We start from the raw sequence: 15,037 nt of genomic DNA on the forward strand, positions 1-15,037 counted from the left end.
CACCTTGCTCTGTTCCTGCCACCCTGTCCCAGTCATTGCCTTGTTAGGCAATCAATGATGAATAAACATTTTCTTTTTTACTATGTTCTGTTGTAGGGCCAAATAGTAATAATCGAAATTGAATTGATTAAAGGAAATAATAATAATAGAGGATAAATATATAAGTAAGTGTGTGTATGAGAATTAATAGTAAATTTGTTTTGGTAAAGGAATCGCGAGTTTCTTGTTGACGTTTTTTGTAGTTTTGTAATCTACTATTGCAACTGTTAGGTGAATCTGATGTACTGGCAGAATGCTTTGAAAATCTTGCTTGTAGAATTCATTCTGTAACAACTCAACTCCTTCTAATTCTCTTGTTTTGTCCAAAGTGGATTTGAACCATTTGACAAATGCAAATACATGCTGACTACTATGGGGATTTCTGTATGTTAGAGAAGAAACAGTTGGCCTAAAATTATAAACAAAAAGTTACTGAATCTCTCCAACATACGCATGTTCCAACTCAGTTCGTTCAGTGAAATATGCTTGTATGTATGATCCGTGGCCATTTGTGCCAATGCACCCTTTGTAGCTTTGCCCAAGAAGATCAACGGACTTCACCATTTCGATCCAGTCATTGATGAAAGGTGAGTCATCAATTACATCTTTGCAACCTGAGATCTGTAGATTCTTGTACGCAGCTTGATAGTATCCTACAAGACAATCATATTCATGTTTTGGCATAAATGGTAATGGTCTTGTTTTCAATGGCAAGGCAGATGGTGGCAGGGGCTCGTTTCCACGAATTGTCATTGAAAGATTCTGTGAAGCTTCAAGATATTTGGAAATTGAGAAAGAGTGAGAGAGGTAGGTGTTGGTGTTGTTGTTGTTAGTGGTGAACTTATCAAAAATTTCAAAACATGCAAGTGCATGCATAGGTTTCAGAAGTCGATGAACAAAATCTCCCTTCCGCAACTCTTCAATGAACTGTCTCATAAATGTCAATTCGAACCCGTTTCTTCAATTGGTTTTGATATTTTTCAGGATACTATTGTACCTTTCAAAGCTGAAAAGCCAATAGCCATAGACGGGCCCAAAGTCAATCATTGTTTGGCGTAAGTGCAGATGCAGGTGCATGTTGGGAGAGAGAAGGTCCAGGTTGTACAATGTCTCACACCCTTTACAGAATTCTTCTAAGCATTTGTGTTCTTTCTCAATGTCTTCTTCAGAAAAACTAGGCTTGGTGAAGTATCTGCATACGTTAACAAACTCTATCCAGTTCTTGAACTCTGACAATGGCAACACATCCCTTAGAACCACAGGAGAGTACACAAGGCACCAAGACTTCCACTCATCAGCCTTCATATAGGGAAATCCCTTGGCAATCTTTGTCCCAAGTGACATGTAATCGGGCGGCAACACTACCTTCTCAACAGCCTTTTGCATGGCAACAAATTTTTTATTGTCAATTAATCCATCCGCAACCCATCTCTCCAGCATTCTTTTGGCAGTGCCTAAGAGATGATTGTGCATGGGATCAATGATCATGCAGCGGACAATGTCAAAGTACTGAAGACAATGCAGTTCAGACTAGCAAACACCATGTGCAACTTCAAGACGCTGTCTCTCAGTTGGTTTGGTTGCATTTCTCCAGATCTCTGCATCCTTACAATTGTCATTCTTAGTGCAAAGGAGCCACTTTGAGAAATCGAATCCAGAATAATCAACAGAACTCGTTCCAGCCAACCTCAAAAATTAATGCTTACACTTGTGGTATGCATTTGTACTTGTATGGGATATGAACCCACATACTTTCCTTGCAGCAGGTATATCACAGGCAACCATGAGAAGGGCTGCTCGGATAGAAGTATCATTTGGACATTGGTGAGTCTTAATCTTAATATCTTTGTACAGCTCCATCAACTCATCCACAAGCGGTTTCAGATAGTTATTTATGTCAGAAGTGCTCGCTTCTTTAGGCTCTGACATTAACCCAACAAGAATCATGTTCTTCTTCTTGAATTGCTCACTGCGTGGAAGATTATTGATTGCAAGATATATGGCACCACAGGAGTAGATAACACTATCGAATGGCTGAAACCAGTCAATGTTTAGCATGAGCATGAGTGATCGCTCAGTATCAACAAAAGGTATACCATCTACGTCTACTATCTCATTCCATATCACACCATCGTACACGTCAAACAAAGTGCTATCCATTTTCGGGCCGCGGTTCCATAAGTTGATCTTGTTTTCAAAATCCGGGTGTTGAAAAAACGTCTTTAGGGCTTTCTTGATGGAGTGGAATACATATGTCTTTTTGGGTGCTTTTGACCCAGGACCAGACTTAAACAAGATGTTGCCACACAAAGACGTTTTACCAAAATTGGGTGATGTACAACACAAAGGGGCGGCTTCATTATCATATATGGCATGGCATTCATTACATGCAACATACTTCTTGACACCACTTGTCAACGCTTCAAATTCAGCCAAACGTTTGAGACCAGCAACACTTACAGGAAGGCGGAATGGGTCAAACAAAAACTGCAGGATCTTGTTGATTATGACAATCAGGATTACAGCTCCTTCATCCACGACGTATAGTGAGACAAAAAGAGCAACCGAAATAACAATGAATTGGTGAATCAAATTCAATTCCAAGATTGATTCCAATGAAGAATCTTTAATTTGATTTTTTTAAAGAACGTTGATTAACTCTCTATTTTCTAGGATATAATATTATCTAAAGCTGTGTACCTACCTTCATCATTGTCCATCTCAACATCGGATTCATCTTCATATTCTTCTTCTTCTTTGTAAGTGTCACTTGTATACTGGACATTATCTTTAGGGCCAAACACACAATCCGTTTCAGAGATAGGTTGGTTTCTTGTCCATATATACAAAATGTCATTTGTGTCATTTAGGTCTACAAAAGCAGAATGTTAGACCCAAATAAATCAATGTAATAAAATAAGTTTTCTTACTTCTAAGCTCAGAATTCATTTCAACATCTTCCTGTTCAAATTCAAAACTATCTTCCTCTTGATTTACAGGCTCAGAAACAGTACTACTAATTGTATCGCATGTGTCTTCATGGGCTACACATCTATTATTATTAGTGTTAGTATTATTATTATTATTATATAAAATAATAAAAAAGGAAATGATATAAAATAAAATAAAATAAAATATAGTAAAGTAAAGCAAATGTATTAGCCATACGCATTTGAACATGTGTAATATCATGATTATCTTTTTCTTGATGATGTTTAAATGTTTTAACAGATACACAATCGAATCTTAGTGTCTTGCTTTTATAGATAGAGCATCGACACTCTTTTCTAACAGTTGGTTTGCGAATAGGAGCCATTTTAAAATGAAAAGAAAGGTTTACAATAGTATTTAATAGTAAAGAAAGAGACCAAAGAAAACACACTTTTATTTTATTTGAGTTTGATATTGCATTCTAATGTTACACAGCTGCCAGTAGGCAATAGAGTAGCTTAAAATACTATTCAAATACTTTACTCACAAAAGTGAGCTGAACTATAATTTTATCTATTCTGTCTATCAGAACTTAGTTATACTTTACATATGCAAAATTGATCTGTTTTTGCAGTGGTACGTCCAAGAGTACAAGGCAGAGGAGACTTAGTGATGGTCTGGGGGTGCATTTGGGCTGGTGGAGTGGGAAAACTTGTAATTGTCAATGGTATGCTAAATCAGACAAAGTATATAAGACTCTTACAACTTCATTTTATGCTCTGGTTTTGATGCCTTAAGCAAAGAAAAGATGGCAAGTTCATTTTCCAAGAAGATAATACACCCTGCCATAAAGGTATTTTGACAAAAGAATACAAAGAAGAGGTGAATCTGCCAGTGATGACATGACCAGCAAACAGCCCTGATCTGAGCCCAATAGAAAATATTTGGGCATACTTGAAATGCCAGCTGAGAGCTAGAAGGATAAAGCCAACAAATTCACACTCGTTGGTCAGAGCTCTTCAAGAAGAATGGAAAAAAATACCAAAGAAAGTATTGAAAGCACATTGCATGTCAATACCAAATCGAATCAAAGAACTTAGAAAAATAATGGATTCCATACTCACTATTAAACTTTCTAATAAATTACATATACCTATTCACATAGCTAATATATATTACTCATAATTATTTCAGAGCTCTAGCTATACGTTAAAATGATAAAAAGATGTAAAGAAGTTGTATGTTTTCATTGAAAAAAATCGGGATTTTAAAAAATACTTAAATTAAATATGGGTCAGTGTAAGAGGCAGCAACTACAAGAGCATTCTTGTCTAATATATTGACTGCTTTACAGAGAAAGTCTATACTCTTAAGCTAAGTGATAGGCTTTTTGCTCTGCTTGTTAATATAAAATGGCTCCAGATTTGCAATGAACTTGATAAGACTGATTTGATTCTTTTTGTCTTCAGGCATTGATGAAAAAATAAAATAAATGATACGACACACTAATAGAGATACAATAAATTGTTCAAATCTCATTCTTTTTACTAATTTGATATATGTGGTACTCGTATTTGTAGTATATGTTGACAGGTGATGTTATCACAGTTTTCAAGATTTGAATAAGTTTGTAGATGTGAAATAACCTCTCTTTTCCACAAGAGAGAAAAAGACAAACTCAAAAGAGAATGTAGAATTAAATATAATAAAATCAATGAGAAAAATAAGAGAAAAACAGTACTATTGATCAATCTTGATAGACTTGACTCAATATACTCGGATAATCAAACAAGTAAAATATCAACAGAATTAAATATTAAGAGAACTTGTTGTCAGAAAATAAGACGAAAAAAAATCCATGTTTATTAAATACAAGTATTCCGATATTTATAGTTTTGCAATTGACTTATTGAATAATTAAATAAATAAAATTATAAAAAAAAATAATAAAGGTTATATAATTGATGATCTATTAAATGTAATTTGTTCTTTACTATCATTAAGTACAAATAAAATTATATAATTATTAAGTCATAATCATGAAGATAGTTATGCTTGTAAGAATATATAATAATAATAATAATAGAATATAATTTTTCTAGAATTACAAAGAATTCTGCAACATCACCGCACTGCCGGACAACCGAAATTTTTGTTTTTAGCTTATTATTTTTACAACACCCCGTGTTAAATTAATTATGGGACTATGGCCCAATGGACAAGGCGTCTGACTACGAATCAGGAGATTCCAGGTTCGACCCCTGGTAGTCTCATATCATTCCGTGATGAATGTATCACCCTATATAAAGGGTGGATAATAGGAATTTTTTGTCAAGTCTCGATCTGGTATTTCTCTTCTGGCACTTGTAACTAATGTCGTTTCTGATCTGGAATGGTCTTCCTTTTACTATAGCAAAGTCAAAAGGTCAAACCCACTGGGGATTAGAGAGTATATATAAAATCGAAGAGAGGATAAAAGGTGCTTTTTATTGATAGGAATTGAATTGTCTTATATAGTTTTCTAAACTAATACTGCGCATTATCCGCAGTAAACTATTATACTATATTTAATTACAAGAGAAGTCCTTTTACTGCGGTTGATGCTCAGAAGATGTTACTGTGGTTAATCTTTACAAGACATTACTGCAGTTCGTTATCTATGAGGTATCTTTGACATACAGAACTGCTGCGGTCAATTATCCCGATTTCTCAGATTCATCAAAATAATGTCTGACACTAAGTCACAGGGTTAATACCACTGGGGATCGTTAAGTTTATGAATAGTTTTTAGATAGTGAAATAAAGATACTTTTTTGGCATTCTATATGTCAGAGTTGACATTGGTGACCAAAATGAGATGTTACAAGCAACCAGTGATAGTTGTCTTTTTAGGATAAAAGATCTTGACTTTGCCGATTGGTCTTTTGTCTATGTTTTAGATGTTGGAGATGAGGAATATACTTGTAGAGATATTACTGGATAACCACCATCTAAGACATATTATTGTAGCTATTCTTTTAGCCAGAAAACAACAATCGTTTTATATAAATAGTCAAGAATTACATTTAATAAAAATCATCTTTATTCTTATCTAAAAACTATTCTTAAAAACTTAACAATCCCCAGTGGTATTGATTCTGTGACTTAGTTACAAGTGCCAGAAAAGAAATACCAGATCGAGACTTGACATATATGGAGTTTACAGAGTTAGAAAGCCTAAGTAAAAGATAAGATCATAGAAATTTTGAAAGTCTATATTTCCTAGTAGATGGAAAATTATTAACCAAAATAGTGACTGTTAATACTTTCTCTTGTTTTTGAATTGTTTATTTGAAACAAAGGTTCTGTATCCCTTAAATCACGCATTTTTATTTTCAAATAATTATTCACTAAATATGTCAACAAACAACATTCAATCCAACAAAAACATTTATACTTTGGCAACAATCTCTGAAGCATTGGAGTGTACATCTGTTCCTGGAGTGATGACTCTTAGACTTGATACTACTATAAAAGTTAGAGCATCTGAGTGGAGAGATTGCTTGCTAGAAATTAGTGAATCCTGTGCAGTCAAATGGATTATCCATAATTCTAATAAGCAACCTACTGATATTACTGCTGAAGAAGCCAAAGACAGTGGTATTAAGATGTGATTTTCCCAGGAGTATTTATGTCATCATGCTGGCACTTATGAATCCAAGGCAGCCATGAGAGTAGTTCAGAAAAGAACTAAGAAAAATAAGTGTTCTGCTCTTCTTCATGTCAGAGGATTCTTTAAGATGCCAGAGTGGTATGAGATAACTTTGACAAAAGATCATACTGAGCATACTCCTGGTGATGTTCATAAAGATATCCATACTCTTCCTCTTGCAAAGAAATACCTCCATGAGCTGTCCCAACAATTAGAACAGTCGTCTAAATCTGCTAGCCAGATACGTATTGATATGCTGAGAGCTATTGATAGATATAGAAGAAATTCTGAATGCAAGGTCAACTATTATGACATTTGGAACTTGATGAATAAGGTAAACATATGAATTTATGTTAAATAAAGTTTTATTTAACCAATTGTTTATAGATAAATAAGACTTTGTATCATTTTGACAAGGATGAAATGATTTCTTTCATGATTTGGATAAATGAGAAACTTCCTGCAATGAACTTCTCAATTTTTAAGGCCAATACCAGCTACTCACCAAGTCTAAACGTATTTGCTTGTGGTTTTATGTCGCCAATACAGCAAAATAAAATGAAAAATGCTGCTTCTTTTTGCTTGCATGCCACTTATGGTATCTCTGAAAAAATCGATAAGATTCTTTACACTCTTCTTATCCGTGATGAAGAAATTGGTAGAGGCTGGCCTGTAGCATATATGATTACCAATGATAGAGATGTAGGCCCCATTGTGCAGTGACTGCAATTCTTAAAGTCTTCTCTTTTGCTTGTTAGTCCAAAACAAATAACTATCGATTGCTGCTCGGCCAAAGTCCATGCAATTCAAATCGCCTTTCCTACCACACAAATCCAATTCTGCATATTTCACGTAACTCAAGCATGAAACAGAAAGCTCTCTGACTCCATTAAGATTTCTGGCTCTTTGCCATCTGAGGCTCGTCTTCTTCGCGGTGAAATGATGAAATCTCTTCAAGAAATTGTGTACAAAGAAGATTTAGATCAGTTTCATCACAAACTTGTACAGTTCAAAGAAGATTTTAACGACCAATGCATCTTTTTGGACTAATTCGAAAAAAACTAGTGTACTGAAGACAAATTTAAGATTTGGAGTAGAGCATATCATGAACGCCAATTTTCACATATGCTTACCAATAATTATATTGAGTCTTGACATAACCAACTGAAAACTGTCTTCATGAAGAGATTGCAGAACAAACGTCTGAATAAACTTGTATTCATTCTTGTTTACGATGTTGAATACTATCTTTCTCAAGAGTACAATAGAGTAATATCCAACAATGGGGCAATGAGTGCATTTACAAGAAAACAAAGAATACGCAAGATAGAAGCAGAAGAAGTTGATGATGATGAAAGAGAAGCAAGAATTGTTGCTCCCAATTCAGTAGATAGTAGACAATGGCAAGTTCAGTCATTTGTTGACCAAAATACTGCTTATGTAGTTGAGGTTTCAGATACAAACACAATTATCTCATGCACTTGCTTTGATTTTAAAAGAAGATACAGACCTTGCAAACATATGTATCTATTGAAGATGCACACATCGAACTCTATTTTCTTCTCTACCACTTCTGCCATTACTACCAATCAAATACACACACCACAAACTCCACAAAACACTGAAAATCCCAGCAATCGATCTAGACTTTTTTTGACCAGTGTATAAAAACAAATCAAACAATATACCAATCTCATCAAGATCTTACAAAACTATCCCAGTATACAACAGATGATAAAGCCAAGCATGTCTATGATATGCAACAGCTTTATCTTCAGTCAATTCAAGCTTTAAAAGACAAATACGAAGTGAACTTTTGCAGATCAAACACACAACAATAAAAATATATTTATCTTTCTTTTTTTTTCAAAAAAATTATGCTATTAATTGAAACGATTATCAAAGTGACTTAGTAAATTATGAACTTTTTTATTTTCTGGTAGGTGAATTTTTTTGTCTGATTTTCTGGTAGATAAGCCTCTTTTTTGGCTAATACTTTACCATCTACCAGGAAATATAGACATTCGAAATTTTTATATGTGGAGTTTGTTATACTTTTCACTGCTTAAAGGTGTTATAATTTTGCTAGTAAAAGTGTAAAGGATTTCACTGTAGGAAATGGCAGGATTTATATCTCCAATCTTGTACCGAGTTACATACTCATAACTTTTGCTATTTAAAAGTCAGTTTTTAAAATACCAAACTCGTAACAAGTTACGAACTTGTAACTTTTATAGTCAATAGCATATCTGTTTTAGCCTATTAGTTTTACTTTTTTATCAGATATGATTTATGGGATTTACAATAAAGTGAAATATGATTTACAGGATTTTAGATTATATCAAATACAATTTATGAGGTTTTACATCAAAGTCAAATACGATTTATAGGATTTCAGATTATTCTTGCATTTAATCTAATCAAAAGTGTCAAATATAGCAGATATATATCATTTTTAATGCCTCTGCTTTTTCTTATAATTAGTTCAACAAATGTATGATGTGGTGATCCAGACACTTAGATGTTGGATTTATTACATATAAGAACATATTCATATTGTGATAGTGTAGTAGCTATCATCTTGTCAGTATAAAATATATATAAACGATTAAGTAATCAGCCCAATAATTATTACAGTTAGTACTGTAGATAATATCTTAAAGATTGTTAAGATAATTATATCATACTGCTGGGTAAACTGTGTTAGATCGATATAGAGCTAATTTTAGTAGGAAGTTCTAAAGCTCTAGTATAAAAGAGAAAAGAATAATTAAGAGCTAAAGAAGTACGATTTATGACTTGATATCATAATTGTAACACCAACACTAGTTAAGCAGTAAATAAACTCTAATAACCAAATATAGTAAAGGAAGAAAGTCTTAAGAAACTAAGACGTAATGACAAGAGCAGATTGTGTTTTCTTATAAAAAGGGACACTTTTTATTTATGAATAAAGACAACTGATATACAGTCTCAAAGTATTTCTATATGTCTCTATTATCAAATATTTTATTTTTCTATTGTTTTGTACCTGAAATACCGCATATGATATTTTATATTAGAATTTTATAGTTTTTATTTTTATTGTTTTTATGAATCAAAATGATCAAAAGTAAATATAAAAAGAAGTAGGTAAAGAGAGCACTCATTCATATGTTATTAAGTAACAGTTTAAGCTACAGAATTTCTATAGTATATATTTATGTATATCTTTGTGTATACATTTTTATCTTTTGTACTTAAGAATGACGAGTTATCTTCAAAGAATTACACTACTTGAGAGTTAGAATAAAATAATTAAATAATACATGTTTTCTTCAAAGAATATATATTTTAGTTTCTTTGTAATTGAAGTCTGGCAGATCTCCACTTTTGAGAAACCATATACTTGGCTCCCCATGATTCTACAAACCTATTGAGATAAATATTTCTAAAAGAAGCATGTAGCTCAAGGTTTTTAATCAAATCCTTTTTTTGCGACTTTGTAAGATCACTTCACAACAGAACACTCTCTTCTCAATCATGAAAAAGTTTAAAAGCAGCCCTGAGGAGACTACGAACAATTCCTGATTTGGTATACACATTACAATTGAGTGAAGAACAGACCCCACAACTAAACACTGGTTCCTTCTTGATAATGAATCTGGCAAGTTAACAATCTCTGAAACTGTTACACACCAGGCACATATACACTACACACTAATACAGTGCAAACCAACCATTACACAACAGGGAGTCAAATTACAGGGATTTGAATAGTAGCAGATATAAACAATATTATTTTGTCTCTTTAAAAAATATCACTCTTACAGTATCTACTTTTTTCATTATTGAGATAATAACCCATAAACAATCACAAATACCTCATTTTTTACTGTGAATTGTATTTTCTTCAAGAAAATAACCAATACATCGACCAACACACCTATCACACATGGTTCCAGCTCAAAAGCTTCCCTCGTTAATACCACTCTGATGAAAATCATCATCTCTGCTACTTCCAACTACAAAGATTCAATTGTCAAAGCCGACATCGCAAAGGCATTCGCCTACACTTCTATCACCAATGTTTCTATCAACAACATTTCCATGAGCCACACTCGCATTAAAAACGTTTCTATTGAAAACACCTGTGAGACTGAATATACCATTGTCAACATCTCCATCATCAGGGAATCGCTCATCAAAACTCCCACAGACGACACCCACTTTGATAACTCAGAAGTCTCCCTCAAGAACATGGGCACTGCCCAGGACAACAAAATTCTAGAGAAACATGTTATGTATAAGTTGTGTGATGACAAAAACGGCACCAAATCTATCCACAATTCGTTTAGTTCCAGCAACAAAACAGACTTGCTTCTCAAAAACATTCATAGTAACTCCTGTGCACCTCACCACAAGGAACACACCAACTCAGAATATCAGTCTACAAAGGCTAAAAAGTTGGTATTTGCAAACCGCAGCACAAGAATAGTCACCAGTAAGGAGGTATGGAACAGTGGGAATACAGGTAACAGTGAGATTGAGGTGGAATGCACACACCTCAATATACAGGAACAGGGTAGTCACCCTCACCTACACCACTATAATACACAGGCACAAGGTAAACACCTTCCCCTACGCAACCTCACTGCAACATTACATGCAAAGGTCATCACCTTCCCCTGCTCAATCTCACTGCACCGCCACATAACAACGGCTCACTTTATGTTTCTATAATTGTTCAGAGTAGCTGGGTGTGGGCACTGGTGGACTCCGGAGCAAACGCTTCTTTCATTTCTCCAGATCTTGTCTCCTCTCTCTACCTATCACTAAATGTAGTTCAAAAAAGCAGCACATTTATTTAGCATCAGAGAATAGCTTAGTGGAACATTTAGGCACTGTTGAAAATCTTTCATTATCTTATATGAGTTGTAAACTGAATCACAACTTCGTAGTAATGAGTTTAGCCTTAGGCACACAGATGAGCATTGGCACAGACTTAATGCCCAGACTGGACATGGCAATTACAAACTTAGCAACTACTTGGGACGATCAAAAAAGCGATTCATTGAGAGAAAATACTCCAGATGATGTGCCAGAACCTAATAAATCTCCTGCTGGCACATCTGAGGAGAAAAAACAGTTTACGGAAGCTATAAAACAATCTGTCAGATCCAACAAACTTATTCCTAAAACATCATTTTGCACTATACCAGAATCTATCATTCATATTGACACACCAGAAGGCGTAACTTCCTGCAGAAGACAATACCCTTTACCGGTAGTATATGAGTCTAGAATCCAAGAGACTGTAAACATTTGGCTAGCAGATGGTACGATAGAGGTGACATTCAATGATATGGAATGGAATAGTCCTATTATACTAGCACCGAAAAAAGACATGTTTGGTAATTACACAGACAGAAGACTCTGTCTAGATCTCAGACATATCAACAAACTTTTAAAAGATGACAGATATCCTTTACCTCTTATAAGAGACGTATTTCACACACTTAAAGATGCGGTTGTTTTCACTACCATAGACCCTACAAGTACTATCCATCGATTTGAGGTATACAAGCCAGACAGACCTAAAACAACATTCACCTTCAAAGGAAGGCAGTACATGTTCCGCGGCTGCCCTTTTGGACTTAAACCTATCTCATCTAAATTCCAGCAGGTTATGAACATTGCTTTCAAAGATATGCCTTTTGTAACCACATTTGTAGACGATATTGTGGTATTCTCTTGTAACATGAAGGAACACACAAAACATGTTAAAACAGCAATAGAACATCTTACTAGTATTAATCTCATCTTAAATCCAAAGAAATATTATTTTGCACAAAGAGCAGTCTTCTTACTAGGCTTTTGTGTGTCAGATAAAGGCATCTCACTGGATAAAAGAAAAGTTAATAATATCTAAGCATGGCCTACGCCTAACACCGGAAAAGATATACAATGGTTTCTTGACATTATAAATTACTTCAGGAAACATATACCTAATGTCTTCCAGCTCACTGCACCTCTTGATCGACTTCGTAACAAGGGTGATCTTACACCTCTCTGGACCAACAAGCATTATAACAGCTTCACAAACCTAAAAGACATCCTACTCAAACTGCCTATGCTGTGCTACCCAAACCTAAAGTACCCTTTTAGTGTGACCACAGACGTATCAAACGTAGGAATAGGTGCTGTTCTATATCAAGTCATCAATGGAGAAACGCGACACATTGGTTTTATGGCTCGCACATTGTCTAAAAGCAAACGAAACTATTCCACTACAAAACGTGAGCTACTCGCGGTAATATATGCATTGAATAAGTTCTACAAATATCTTTGGGGAAATCTGTTCACTCTATATACCAATCACAAAGCCCTCACATATATACATACACAAAAGATTGCCAACGCTATGATGATAAACTGGCTGTATACCATACTCGAATATTCATTTGAGGTACACCACCTGCCCGGTCTAAGCAACATCTTACCTGACCAGCTATCACGCCTTTTCCCTACGGAAAAAAAGCTGGAAGGGGGTAATGACTCCGCAGTTAATTTCACAGGCCAAAAAACAGTCATTAATAGACAGCAAACTGTCGTCAACACCAATTACGATGAGATGCTAACACCACCAGACAGTGACAGAGAAGAACTTCTCACCAAAGCTCATGCTTTCGGACACTTTGGAGCAGATGCCATGACAAAGGCACTTCATAACGAAGGGATACACTGGACAAACATACATAGAGACGCTGTCAAGGTTGTACAAGACTGTATAGAATGCCAAAAGTATAACATAGCAAAGAAAGATTATCACCCTCTACGACCAATTCATGCATATTTACCATGCGATCATTGGGCTATTGATTTAGCAGGTCCTTTCACAACCTCACATAACAGTAATAACTACTTACTAGTAATGGTAGACATTTGCACAAGATTTTGTGTACTACGTGCAATACCTGATAAAACACAAGACAATGTTGTCAACACTGTAATAGACGTCTTCTGTAATTTCGGATTCCCTAGATACTTACAATCAGATAATGACAAAGAGTTTGTCAACTCACTTATGAAAAAACTAGCTGAAGCATCTGGATTTGATCACAGATTAGCTACACCCTATCACCCAAGAGCTAACGGTGTAGCTGAACGCTGGGTTCAAATCTCAACCAACGCAATTAAGAAATGTATAAAAGGAGCGACCTGAGATTGGGACCTCTATGTACCTAGCATACAGCTAGCAATGAATGCCAAAGTAACAAAACGTAATGGAACGGCTCCTTACAACCTTATGTTTGCCAGAACAATGAATGGGTTTAAAAGCTACGCCAATGATCCAGCAGTACCATCACTCACAGAGGATGAGCTACAAAAGGGTATAAAAACAATGGCAGATGTTGTGTTTCCCGCAATTGCTGAAAGAGCAAAAGCAGTAACAAATGCACAAAAGGGCAAGTTTCATAACAAATACAGGATGATACAATTCACTCCTAATAGCCAAGTCATGATTAAAGAACTGCAACAAGGTAAACTAGAACCTGCATACCAAGGTCCTTACACCATAGTCAGAGAGAAACAGGGAGGCTCCTATATTCTCATGGATGAACAAGGACTACTGATGCCCAGAGAATATCCACCCTCACAACTCAAGCTGATCCCACAGGACAAACTCGTCTCACTAGATGAAGTCTAGAAAATTGGCAAAGAATACTTTACAGTCAGAGCAGTAGTAGCTCATAGAGAACTGGCTAAAGGAAAATACGAGTACAGAGTAAGATGGGAAGGCTACGAAGAAAAAGACAATACATGGCAAACGCCTGAGTCCTTTAGCAGCCCTAAACCTATTGCGGATTATTGGGATCAACTTGATACAACACCAATTGACAAGACACAAACCCCACATCAGACACGCACCGTCACTGCAGCATACATTAGCAAACGCCGCACTACGCAGCCCACACCTATACGCCAAAGCAAACGCTCAAGATGCTAATGCTCAATACGCTTACATATAACATGATAACGTTCACAATGCTAACGCCCAATGCTATGCCCAAGAAGCTAACATGGTCCCTTCAGTCTAAAGTAACTCAACTCTTAACATGGTTATTCAACCTGGAAGGGGGTAATGTGGTATACACACCACAATCGAGTGAAGAACAGACCCCACAACCAAACACTGGTTCCTTCTTGCTAATGAACCTGGCAAGTTAACAATCTCCGGAACTGTTACACACCAGGCACACGTACACTACACACTCATACAGTGCAAACCAACCATTACACAACAGGGATTCAAATTACAGGGATTCGAATAGTAGCAGATATAAACAATATTATTTTGTCTCTTTAATAAATAACACTCTCACAGTATCTACT

General features: G+C 35.3%; 3 protein-coding genes and 1 non-coding gene across 4 annotated transcripts; 3 read left to right on the top strand and 1 right to left on the bottom strand.

Annotated features, from left to right (window-relative positions):
- Positions 1–183: 183 nt before the first annotated feature.
- On the bottom strand, positions 184–3,355 carry PHYBLDRAFT_173011 (hypothetical protein; the record flags this gene model as incomplete). Its single annotated transcript, XM_018436925.1, has 7 exons — positions 184–448; positions 491–997; positions 1,037–1,548; positions 2,290–2,663; positions 2,744–2,911; positions 2,970–3,083; positions 3,208–3,355. The coding sequence occupies 7 exons, from the start codon at positions 3,353–3,355 to the stop codon at positions 184–186; spliced, it is 2,088 nt and encodes a 695-aa protein (XP_018286628.1).
- Positions 3,356–5,170: 1,815 nt separating this feature from the next.
- Positions 5,171–5,243, top strand: PHYBLDRAFT_t208. Its single transcript has one exon. It is a non-coding gene; the product is annotated as a tRNA-Arg (tRNA).
- Positions 5,244–6,365: 1,122 nt separating this feature from the next.
- PHYBLDRAFT_63502 (hypothetical protein) lies at positions 6,366–8,329 on the top strand (the record flags this gene model as incomplete). The annotated part of the gene is made up of 4 exons (XM_018441128.1): positions 6,366–6,609; positions 6,676–6,995; positions 7,049–7,363; positions 7,847–8,329. 4 exons carry the CDS (start codon positions 6,366–6,368, stop codon positions 8,327–8,329), a joined length of 1,362 nt encoding a protein of 453 aa, XP_018286629.1.
- A 5,572-nt stretch (positions 8,330–13,901) lies between these two features.
- Positions 13,902–14,651, top strand: PHYBLDRAFT_150187 (hypothetical protein; the record flags this gene model as incomplete). Its single annotated transcript, XM_018432429.1, has 2 exons — positions 13,902–14,345; positions 14,424–14,651. 2 exons carry the CDS (start codon positions 13,902–13,904, stop codon positions 14,649–14,651), a joined length of 672 nt encoding a protein of 223 aa, XP_018286630.1.
- Between the last annotated feature and the right edge of the window lie 386 nt (positions 14,652–15,037).

Source organism: Phycomyces blakesleeanus, assembly GCF_001638985.1.
Source record: "Phycomyces blakesleeanus NRRL 1555(-) unplaced genomic scaffold PHYBLscaffold_24, whole genome shotgun sequence".
Lineage (NCBI taxonomy): Eukaryota > Fungi > Mucoromycota > Mucoromycetes > Mucorales > Phycomycetaceae > Phycomyces > Phycomyces blakesleeanus.